The sequence below is a fragment of the Anas platyrhynchos genome, chromosome 1 (assembly GCF_047663525.1).
Source record: "Anas platyrhynchos isolate ZD024472 breed Pekin duck chromosome 1, IASCAAS_PekinDuck_T2T, whole genome shotgun sequence".
Classification (NCBI taxonomy): domain Eukaryota; kingdom Metazoa; phylum Chordata; class Aves; order Anseriformes; family Anatidae; genus Anas; species Anas platyrhynchos.
Window position 1 is genome coordinate 113,721,449 of NC_092587.1, and position 12,610 is coordinate 113,734,058.

The following is a 12,610-nucleotide window of genomic DNA, read 5'->3' on the forward strand; positions in this document are numbered from 1 at the left end:
CTATTCTGAGTGGAGAGTCCCAACTTCTAGGTGGGAATAAGATTAAATGAAAAGCTCAGAGACATCTGACCTTAATGTTTTGCCATCTTTGAGGCTATGCCATGTCCCCATCAGAGCCACAATAGTATTTGACACTGCCACCATTACTAAATGATGAAGTTTTCAATTTTGATTAAAGCTGCAAAAGGAAGAACTGTGCTGTCAAGCATCATCTTGACACAGACATCAGCTGCACATAACATGTCTACATGGCAATTCCTGATGAATTTAAAATTGTGGCAATTTTTTTGCCAAGGTGTTAGCGCTCAGCCTCTGTCATTTTTTATCTGTACAAGCTTCTCTGCCTGCTTCTCTTATCCTAATCCCCCAAGTCCCAAGGACTTCACTGACTGTAAAAATAGGGAAGATTTTGGCCTGTCAGACCTGAATGTGTATTTTACTGTGCCTATGCAGACATTGGAGATGAATTTCTATTACTGAACCTTGCAAGAAACAAACCAATACATTTCTAGGTAAATGGCCAAAGCTTGCTCTTTTCTAACGTGGCCTAGACTAATGTTCTTTGCTTCCTTAGTGAGCTCTAAAGACTGCTTCAGAGCTCATGAGCTGGAAGTTGTTTCATTTACGTGCAAGGGGATGTTAAAAAAGTGCTTTTTGTTAGTGTTTGGAAGTTGCCCCAGGGGTACACCTTGCTTTCCATGGACCCTGAGCTCCTTAATAAGTTCAAACCCATCACACCAGCTGGTTGCTCTGCTCTTCATCTTCCTGGCCAGCTGAGCAATTGCTTACCTACAGGACAAAACTTCCAGCCTCTTTCAGGCCCAGTGCACACAGCTACAGAAGTGTTATATAGGGACCCAAACTGAAGAGCGGGAAAGGTGTTTTAAACCTGGGTTCTGTAGCAGCTAATTTCATCAAGGCTGCTGAGCCCCAGCCCTTGTCTGTTCCCTTCTTCAGAAAGTGCAGCATGGATAGAGTGGATAATCATTGGATGTGGCCAAAAATGTTCTTTAGATAACAGCAGAATGTTTGAAACACTGTTTTTTCCCTCTTGGGGCAGAGAAGGGAAATGTGCAGCTTGCCGGAACAGAAATTCTGAAACTTGCCTTCTGTTATTTTATAAGAAAAAAATCACAAATGTTTCCTTTCTATTTCCAGCGTGTTGTGGCTGTAGAGGGTGGTGTGGGCTGCTTCTTGTCATCTGAGGGAAACTGCCAAGATCACCCAAAGTGGTGGAATCTGCCCTGGTGTTGGGAACAGCCCCTTGAAACTCCTACCTAAAAGTTGAATCCCTACAAACCCCACTAGACACCAAATCCGTGACAAAAATTGTTAACAAAAAGGGAACGCCCTAGAATGCCAGCCCCAATTAAGCCAGTGGTTTGTTGGCCTCAGAGCCTCAGACTCAGGTCATTCTTGTATCTGGAGCCAAATGATCCAACTGGCAGGAGACCAGGCTGCTTTTATGATGGATGTTACTGAAAATGAGGGACTGTCATGGAAACTTGGGATCCATTAAGTGGTCTTTTCCAGTGAGAGTCCAAATCATCAAAGTATGCAACAAGACTATTGAAAGTAATCCTAATTAGTAGCAGTGGTTCACGGCCTGTAAAGGGGGATCATGGCTTGCTGCACTTTCAAGGTTGATGCTCTTTCTAGCACCCAGACCTTATTACTCCTTATCCACTCCTTATTCATCTCTTCTAGTCCCAGTCAGGCTAAGTCACACCCTGTCCCCTCGTGTCACCCTGTGTGACAGCTGGCTCTGTGATGCTAGATCAACCAGAAATGACTGCAAGACATCCCGTTCCCGCTGTCCCCACTACCCCTGTTTCAGCCATTCCTGTTCTGCATTGCTGTGCTGTGGCCTGGGCAGAGCCAGGAGCGGCCTAAACCCAGAGCTGCCCCGCATGCCACCAGCCACCCACACGAGCAATGCCCACTCCTACTAGCTTTGCTACAGCTACTAAATCCCTATTTTTCCTCTAGTAAGCACTGCTCTGGAATGAGCTTTGCCCCCTCCTTCTCGTTGTGTCTGGGCTCTCTTTGCAGTGATGGGGAGGTTGCAGGGTTATTTTTAACAGTGCCTCGTCAGCTCCCTGCTGCCTGGTGCTGTGGTTCATGGCTGCTCCACCTGAGGTGATGCTGCTTATGAATACCTGAAAGGGTTCACCTTCAAGGATGACGATTTAATTGCAAGTGCAAAGAGCTATGGACAAACACGTCAGAGACTAATGGATGAGCTTTTCTGCTCAGTGGAGAGTAGCCTGCCAATGCAGCCACTCATTTCTTCAGGTGTAAGATGAAACACAACTGAAGCTGTTGCCATTTAAAATGAAAAAAAAAAAATAAAAAAATCTTATTAGAGTCCAGGAAAGGATACCAGAGTAAAATAAATGGCTTTTGGTGCTTCATCTGTTTATATGTAGGTTCAGGTGTGATTATGTACTCTGCCACCAATTTTAATTAAGCTTTCCCTTTGCTCCTGACCTTGAGGGCTTAAATGTAATTTGTTCTATAGGTAAGACAGTGGTATGAGCTCAGTGTTTTAAAGTTCAAATTGATTTAGGTTACATTTAATTTAAATTTCCTCACAGAAGCATATAATTTTACTGTTACTAATGCTGGAGCAATTACACAGAGGTGAAGAAGCTAGCACAGAGCAGAGCCTTGCAGCCCTTGAATGCTTTCCTTCACAAGAAGAAGTGTCCCTGCCTGACACTTGTGCGATAGCATTACTGGCCTCCAACACAGTCTCAGAGAGTTGCCAGTTTGCTGTGGGTCTCTGGCTGTCCAGACAAACAGGAGGTGACAGTCGGACATCAGTCACCAGCATGGTGGTGTCCAAAGGCATGGGTGGGCTCCACCACCCAGGGGTGGGAGCTGTGCCATGAGAGGGGCTTGGAGATGCTGGAGTTGCTGCCAGACAGTGGAGATGAAAGGAAGGAGAAGACTTTCAGTAGGATGCAGAGGCAGATGCATCACGCTTCTGCAACCTTGGAAGCCTCTGAAAATCAAGGGCAAGGCAGGAGGGAGGGGGTGGCTGCAGGAGGTAGGAGGAAAGAGGATTTCCAAGCCCTGAATCCATCAGCCTAGCAAGGCTCTAGTTGTAGGATGATCTGTCACAACACACTTTTCAATATGTGCTTTGTATTTCCAAGCCCCCAGATGCAATGCTGCCTTACTCCCCAAAAGTAGTAGCTTGGGCAGCATTCCCAAATGATGTTACTGTATGTTACAATTTTGATGACAGTTTTCCTTAATGCCTGCATTTCTCTGGGTTTTTCACCTTGTTTTCCTGTTGTATTGTGGATTTATCTATTCTTTCACTATTATGTCCCTTCATGAAACACCTATCTTATCTGTTTTCACTTAAGTAAAAGTTGTGCAAAGGTTTGAACTATGTTTCTTTTCTTTATATCTTCTGACTAAGACTCAGATAATGAGAACTTAGCAATTTCAAACTAAAGCCTGTGACTTCAACAATTTATATCAAAGTAAAATTCCACATGGAGTATGTTTCCATAATCCAAAAATCAGTTCTGGCATTAGTCTTACATAGGTAAGGGTAGTGATCATTTTCTTTCAAGCTCAGTCCCAGAGATTTCAAAATCTTATACATGTAGGTACTTCCTGTTTATATATATATATATAGGCTACAAATGTTTCTTTCTAATCCAGCAATGCCAGAACAAACACCTGGTGCATCCTTCCTCCTGAAAAACATGAAAAACGAATCCCACAGAGACAAGCATGCATTTTAAGCTCAGCTGTGCCCACTGGACAGAAAGTTCCCAAGTCTTGTAACTGTGACTGACCTTCTCCAGACCTGAAGGCTATCTGGAAAGTTTACAGACCCCCATTGATTGATGTAGGGGCTGAAGCACCCCTCACCTTTGGGAGGCTCAGGCAAGCCCAGAAAAATGTCATGGTGGAAAACACTCTCTTTTCCCTTCTGTGGCCTCATGGCTGGCCACGAGAGCCCATTAAGCAGCTACTATGACCTAGAGTAACCTGACTAACACTAAAACAAAGAAGGGCTGTTTGAACTGTATGCTTATTTTACTTTTTGCTTTTTCTTTCTTCTGAAACAGTGCTCCCCTCCATTGCTTCCCTCACTAATATTCTTGGCTCCATTTATTTTAAAGCTTGAGTATTTGGGTTAGCATTTTAGGCAGCCGAGCATCCAGGTGAGCATCTATGAGCAGCTTTGCTCCAGCCAGCTGAGCACCACTGATTCTCACCAGAAGCAGCAACTCTGCTGGTGCCAGCAGGGAGCCGTGCCTGCTGTTTGCCCTGCAGCCCTCCACCACCCCTGGGAAGAAGCACGGTGTCTTCACACACTGCTATGGCTCTCGCCTGAAGGAAGCCATGTACCCTGGCTTTTCATCCCAGCCAGGAAAATAATGTGCAGGAGTTTGCCTTTCCAGCTGCCCCCTTTATCCCACCTGCATGCTGTTCATGCCTTCAGAAATAAAATAAAGCAAGGAAAAACAAACAGACACAAAACAACCAAAAATCCACTTCATACATATCTGTCTGCCCAGGAAAAAGTCTTTTTTGTGAGTCCAAGTTTAAAGATATTTACCCCAAATTATTTAAACCAAGGAACCCAGAACAAGCTTATTTCCATTCACCCAGCTCTGAACCAGGGCTGGACATTATCCCACAGCTGCCTGGGAAAGGGTGAAACCTGCTTGCACAAAGCTCCTCTGTACTCTCCAGTTGTCCCAGGTGGTACCCACAGTTGGATTTGTTTTTCTATGGTATTTGATACCACTGGGTACCAGTGATACCTCACTTTGCTCATAACTCCTAGCTACTCTTAGCTACAGTAACCCAGCTATGGATCTCACCTGGTTAAAAAATAAGCAACCAAAGGACACTTTTGTACTTCTAAATGTACAAAACTGTCTTTGGTTGGGAACAGAAATGCAAGCTCCTACCTAAAAACAAGGAGAGGGAAAAACTGTATTGGGTTTAATGTAATTGTGTTAATAAGACAATTTAAGTGAAACAGTAATGGAATAAAGAAGGATAAAAGGGTTCTTAGAAAAGGCAGGAGTGAGGGAGTTGCTAACTCATTTGAGACAAAGAGGGAGAGTTAATTACTATCTGTGAATCATTAAAGGGTTAGCTGAGGTTGGGGCATGGGGAAAAGTGTAATGTGAAAAAGAATCAGTCTCTCTAAGGAGGTGTGATTTTTAGTAATCAGAAGACATGGAAGAATTTTAGCTCTTAAATTCATCTTTTAAAGTAGTTTGCAAGTCTCCTGTCTCCCTGAGGAGACTAGGAGGGGGGTCACAGTTTCATGCAAGATGTGCTTGTCTTGATAACGAGATGTTCTGGTACTTTAAGGCTTGTCTTTTTAGATCTTATGCTGATGCCATCATGCTATCCTCCCCCTCTCTCTCCCCCCCCCCCCTTTTTTTATTTTTTTACACTTCCATGAATATTTTCCAAGAGGGCATTTGGTATGATGGGAATATTTAGTATAATGAAATCCACATGCTGTCATGCAGATGTATGGGATCCATGGATTTTGATTGTTCTGTTACAGGCAAGTGTTTAAGAGTGCTGGCAGAGACGCATCAGAACATTTTCTCTTACCTTGTTCCTATCAACCAATGTATTCTGCAGAGTGGGCTGCTCCCAGCTGTATTAATCTGAGCAAAGAGATTACTCCTACCTCCAAACCTTGACTAGATGAGAGCAGGGCAGGCATTTATTTACAGCTTCTGTTATATGTTTAACTAGCTCTGCAGTTCTAGTGCTGTTTTGAAAATTAAAAGCCAATAAAGCCCTGAAGCCAAGAAGACTGTGTGCTTGTTCAACCCATTTTAACCAGCTAGGGGTCTGCCATCAAATTCGTTGAAAATGGGGGCCCAAAGGAGCTTTCACTCCCTAGGAGGATGAATAATACCAAGCATCTTGTACACAAATGAGGAGGAAGCCTTGTTAAGTTGGCACGCTCCAGGTTGACAACCAAATGTAATGTGGGGGATATTGGAACATTTCCACGATCAGCAGTCACCAGGAGTTTAAAAGGTGTGTGTTTCCTCCACACAACTCACGCTCCTTCTCATCTGTCACTGAAGGCATTTTTGGCAGCGAGTGCTGCTGCAGCCCTGCGCCACTCAGCTGGCATCCTGGCATCCCTGGGCTTGAGGGCAGCAAAGAGCCACCAGAACAAAAGGATCCAGCCTCGTATTTGCCCAAGAGCTTCTCACCTTCCTTCAGAGGACATGAGAAGGAAGCTGGAATGGAAGATGAAAGTGGCCTGAGCACAAAGTCCTGAACATTACTGATAAAATACATTTTTATGTGTAAGTGCAGTAGTGATGCCCCAGCTAGCTCAAACTGAGCATACTGGAAAGACTTTTGTGGGAGTCAGAAATAATTGGATTGCCTGAAAGTCAGACCTACAATAAAAATTTAGCTTTCCATGTAGTTTATCAATGGGAAACAGTAAAATAAATTTCTCTCTGTATGCTTATATTAGGTTCTTATCAACAAAACATTTGTCTATGAAATAAAATTAACAATCAAAGCTAGTAAGTAACCTTTTCTGAACACATTTTTTTCATTCTGTGTGGAAATAGTTCATGGGAAAACCTTAATAATTTATTATTCTTATTATACATAGGCAAAAGGTGTTTTTGTTTTGTTTTGTTTGTTTTAAAATTTGCTTTATCACCATATCAGTCAAATAACTGGACTAGATGGGAAATACTTCCTTATTTGAGTGAGATCTCAGCATTTCTTGGTAGATCCATAAGACATACATACCTTAAGGACATCTGCATTTGGCTTCTTCTGTAGGACTTGCCAGAAATTTAGCACTTACGCTTAACAGAACTAAGGACGCAAATGCAACTTGATTCATTTCAAGACACTTAAGTACTTTGCTAAGTTAGTGCCATTATAACAACATAATTGCATTAATAATAGTAATGAAACAATTATACATAAATGCATTTTTCTATTTTAAAACAACCTGAACTGAGCATAGTGCAGAAATGTTTGAATTAGCAGTGCCCACACTGTCAGCAACCAGGGAAACTGCATGATTTTCCCAGTGTGCTGAAGCTAACTGGGTTTTATTGCTTTCAGACCCCATTTAATATCTCCAGCTAGCACTGAACAGTGTGTTCATATGGGCACTAATTTGGGATGCTCCACACCATATTCTCTTGATCAGGGCACAAAAAGGTAGCCAGAACACACACAAGGAGGCACTTAGCAAGACAGATCAAACATTGTTGTGTTAAAATGAGTATTCAATCATTTATACTTCTTATAAAACAAGCAGAATTACTTCTCATATAATCAAAAGATGCAATAAAGTAATATGAGCTGGCAGCTCCCCTGTAAAAAGATTTTTTTCCCTCCAAAGAAAGCCATGTTGATCTTCAAACTAGAATAACTTTTTCCTCCCTTTTCTCCTATTATGGGAAAAACTGCATTTTTTTCCCCAGTCCTTACATAAGCAACTCATTTGTGTGAGCACAGCTCCCAAATGGAGCCTCCCAGAGATCCATCCCCAGGGAGTAAGTAAAGTAACGTCAACACATTTCTTCTGATCCAAAATATACTGAAGCAAAATGAAAGCCTCCTGGTTTCAGATGAAGGGAGTGCAGGGTCTAGGTGAGTTTGATGGGGAACAGGCTGCATTTGTGCCGTTCTGGCTCTGGGCCCCGGGTAGCAAAAATGCTGTGGGAGAGTGAACCCCATTTTTATTTTTTATTTTTTTGGAAGGCATGACACCACTTGCCTTTTCTGACCAAGGTACAAGACTACAGTGTTCAGAGGACAGTACTAAAATGGTTATTATGTTTAGGGAAAGCTAAGTACAGCAGAAGTCAATGGAAGCAGACATCACAAATAAAGGCAGAAGACCCTTTTATTTCGCATAGACAAAATGCAAAGAGTGTCTCATTAAATTAATATTAAAAAACAAAACCAAAAACAAATCAGTCCCCTCACTCCACTGACATCACTCATCCTAATTAACAACAAAAAAAGAACAATCAAGGACCCATTTTCTAATAAAAAAAAAAAGTGCAAAACATGACAAAAGACTTTTTGTTTTCCCATGTTCCTGTTGAATTCACAAATAGGGTGATTTTTAAGTGATTTTTTTTTCCCCTTTTTAATCTTGTCTGATGGAACTTCCAGTTAAAATGTTTTAGTTAAGTCTCCATGCACTTCGTAGAAAATCAGTAAAAACACAAACGCTTGTGAAGATCAGAAAACTGGACTCTTTTACCCAAAAATTCAGATGTCCAGTCAGATGAAGCTCACACTCAGACAGAAAAAAAGCAAGAGAGTCTTTGCACTGTCTGTCGCTCATATTATTTTTTTTTTTGTCAAATATTTTGGCAATCTTCTTCTTTAATTATAAATATTGGAATTCAATAAAAAAAAGGTAGCTTTCATTGGATTTTTTTTTTTCAGTGTAAATATTTACAGCCACTGTCCAGCCATGCTCTTTTTGTTATACCAGGGTGTAAGATTTTGCGTAGGGGTTGTTGCCTTTCAAGTGGCCCCGGGAGTCCAGCAGGGATTCTTGGGAGCTGCTCATTTTTGCTGCCTGTCCTAGCTCAGCTCCTTCTCGCTGAGGTAACGTTGCCACAGCACCAGGTTGCCATGACTGGACGTCTCTCGTGGAGGATGCCTCCATGGGGATTGGCTCCAGGACGGTGGGGCGCTTCAAGGTTCGGCTTTTCTGTGGCTCCAAGCAGGCTTGCCCCAAACCCAGGTCTCTGCTCGTGCCCTGCACGCCACGGTTCAACAAAAAGTCCATCCGGAGGTACGGTGGCAAATGCACGAGATCACCTGGAGAAGCAAAAGAGAAAAACACCACCTTACGTATAGTTCATGCACTGGCTGGGGGATTCAGAACAGCCATTTGCCCATTTGGCAAATGCCACCAGGCATTTGGCTACTCCAGTGAAGGATCTGTAATCAACCGAGCTGCAGCATTTACAACTCACGTATCATCTCTCATCTGTTTACTACGCAGTGACCTTGCAGAGTCAAGGGTAATGGGCCAAGGAACCCCTGTGGGCAGATCCCTAGGAGTTTGTTGTTCATATTTGCTATCATAATAGGATGATAATAGTAAGAAGCGCAATGTCTCTTACATTCACTCATAGCATGAAGGAGGTAAACTGAAAAGAACAGCAAGTTTTTTCTCAAATTCCTTAAACACAAGGTCTTGGTCTTCATTTCTCAAAACTTGGAAAATGTGGAGGCTTAGTAGATTTCTATGTTTTATTTTCTGTTGTGAATGGAAACCTCCACAATTAGAATTAATGACTCCAATCCAAAGTAAAATGACTGACTCATTTAAAAGGGGTGCAAGGATGTTAAGGCTATAGATTTAGAGATATTTCCAAATAAAACAGAAAAGCATTCTTGTCCTAACATAGCAACATTCTCCTGCCATCCATCATCATTGTGTTTAAGCCACTAATGATTTTCTACCACTAACAGTCCTATGGCCAGCAATATATATATATATATTTTTTTTTCCCAATAAAATGCACTGAAGCTGACACGCTGGCTCTTGTTTCACCCTTTTTCCTTTCTGTTCTGTATTGTCAGTACATATTCTGGTGTGAGCATGAGAAACAGGTAATACATGCAAGAAGTAGCCTTCTCAGGACCCCTTATTTATTATTTCCCCTGATTTGTGAGCATTTCTATTTGGATTTGATGATGGCTCATACCAAATGATTTGCCTTTGCTAAACTGTTGAGTTTCAATAGATGCCTTGGACCTGCTGTAAGGAATAAGTCAGTGGTTAGCATTACCATCCCTGTATCTGCACATCTATTAGAACTGCTACAGAAATCAGTTTGACTTATTTATTCTAGCTCTGCCTGTTAGGTATTCATAAAATTGCTTCAAGGAAATGAGGGGCAATCAAGCACATAATGAAATGCATTTCTAAAAATATTTAATGGTGTAACCTCACATATTTACAAAAAAAGAAAAAAAAAGCACTGTTACAGGCACAGTCAGGAACAGCATTTTCACTTCTTTACAGGCTTCTGCTGCAGGTATATAGATTCCTTCTTATGGCTGATATAAAAACCATAGCCTTAACCACAGATGGGATGTGTCCTGAATGTTTAAAGTAGAGGACTCTTGTACCTATCACTTCTGTGTCTACATAAGCTATTTACAGCTTGAGAAACTAAGGCTGACCTGTGCCAGTGGCATAAACAGTAGACCAGGAAAGCACTTCTTCGTAATAAAACAGCCTATAAAAATTTCATTTTTCCTAACCAAGCTAAAAGCTCTCCAGTGCTCTAAAATAAAGCAGGTCCTTTACTGCAATTCTTACCTGAAAGACTAATAGCATCTGCTCTACCCATGATTTCAGGTCATAGACCAGGAATTGCTGAGGAGATACATTTGGGCAGAATCACTGTTTATTCCTATAGAAATCCCCCAGGCACCGTCTGACACCATATGCTTTATTCTAGTTGCACCTCCAACACGGATGCACAGCGCTGGGTATTTAACCCCCACAGTGCACATCTCAAGGTTAGGCTGACAACAGCAACATTTACGTAAGATTGAGAGAGAGGGGGAGGCTTGTGCTCATAATCACACTGATTACTGCTTGAAAAATGGATTGTGGTAATGTTAATTGGTTTTACTCATTTACCTTATTTTCCTATAGTACCTTCCATGCCAGACACATTAGGTGCACGAGGGCCAGTTCAGCTGAGACAGCAAGGTGCCTGCTGCTGGGGTGAAGTACATCAGGACACGGACACACAAATTGGCAAGCACAGGGAGGTGCCCACTTGCTCTGCTTAACTACAGGCATCAAATTGAGCAGCTGTGGAGCTTGCTGCAATGACCACTCCCTGCAGGCTGCAGGGAGAAGACCCTCAGGCTGTATCTTCTGTAGCATCCTAAATAAGAAGCCTCACTGCAGCCACAGTGGTGGGCAGAGCCAAGTACCTCCAGAGTGTAGGAGAGGGTGGTCGTGTCCCCATCTCTGTTTGACAATGAAGGCAATGAGGGTCTTTATTTGGCTGCCTCAGGCATGGTTTATCTCAAAGAGACATTGCTCCTGAGATGGCAGTGGTTTTGTTAGGCAGGAAAATCTTACAACTAACTATAATACCAAAGTATGATCTTCTCTCTTATTAGAGGAAACAAGGAGAGATTGCTAGAGCCGGAAAGTGGGGTTTCTCTTGTGATCCTGTAGATAACTCCCCATCGAAACACAGCAGTTCCTTTTGCCTAGCAGGTGAGGACCAACTTTCTGTGCTGCACCTCCATCCCTGCTTCTCACAGTGACGGGCACTTTCCTGAAGATCTCTGCTGTCCTGAGGCAGGCTACACTTCTCTCACCCAGCATGTCCAATGGCACAATGCACATGGCTCCACTAAGACCAGCCAGGCCACCTCATGCACATTACCCCTTACTTTTATGCCTTGCAGTCAACTTTTTATGAAGGAGCCAGTGCAAAGCAGCATCCGGAGCATGGCTTATTGGCATCCTCTAGCTGTCCTCTCAGTCAGCCGTTCCCATATCTTAACACATCCTCGTCTCTTGAGAGCAATGGGTACGCACGGACTATAAAAAGGATGTGTTGAACCTTACAGAGATGAAGGTTGGTTTTCAAGCTGCTGTCTAGACATTTCTCACATGTAGTTAAGAGCTTCGGGCTATGTAAAAAAAAAAAAAATTTCCCCCTCCATAAATTTACACAGGAAGGCGTAGTCAATAATCTGTGTAAAAAAATATGCAGCCACTTTACTGCGATTTTCTAAATGACTGGGGGCAAAGTTTCAACAGGATTATAGTAATGAGAAACTAGAGGATGCAACTCCTTCTCCAGAGCTAGATACACAGTGCACAATCTCTGGCATCACTTGAACAGTGCACTAATAATTTGATTAGGATGTACACATTTATGGGCATTTATGTGAAAAGTGCCAGTCCTACTTATAATCATCAAGAAGTACCTTTCCCTGCAACTACTTCCAAAATAAAACAAATGTTTAAAATTCCTGGGAAAAAAAAAAAAAAGAGAGAAGGTAACTTTTTCTTTGCTAGGACTGAAACGATATCATAGTATGAAAGAAATTCTTTGATTTATAAGGACTAATGTTTCTGACTTAAAAACATAGCCCTTGAAATATAACCACAAAGCTTCACTTCTGGCATTCTTTCATCAATTCTGAAGGTGTTTTAAAGAAGATTAAAAGCCTCTTACCATATCTATGGAGTTACTTGGAAAGATTTTGGTTCTCATTCTTCTGGACACAACTGTATAGACATTTTTTTGATTTCTTACTATTCAGCTGAACAATAATTTTTTTTTTTTAGGCAAAGCATTATGAAGTTTCAGGATGGCTCACTGCCTTTGATGCTCTAATTACCTCTTCTCAGTGGTGTGTGTGCCTTATTAGTAATGAAAGCAAACCTTTCAAGTGCATGAGCACTACAAATGAGCATGTTTAATAATTCATGCATTTTGGCTTAATTAGTACAAAAATCACTCAAAAACATAGTTTTATGATTTTTTTTTTTAAAAGGAAAATTTTCTGTATTTAGAAAAATGGGGTTTATATACAA

The 12,610-nt window shown here is 41.8% G+C and overlaps 1 protein-coding gene across 2 annotated transcripts in view; it reads right to left on the reverse strand.

The window, feature by feature from the left end:
* Positions 1–7,885: 7,885 nt before the first annotated feature.
* DSCAM (DS cell adhesion molecule) overlaps positions 7,886–12,610 on the reverse strand; it is a 477,845-nt gene continuing 473,120 nt past the window's right edge. For both annotated transcript variants that reach the window (XM_072027123.1, XM_038167513.2), the window contains exon 33: positions 7,886–8,838. In XM_072027123.1, the coding sequence (XP_071883224.1) occupies positions 8,498–8,838 (341 nt within the window). In that variant the 3' untranslated portion in view covers positions 7,886–8,497. The remainder of the gene's footprint in view (positions 8,839–12,610) is intronic.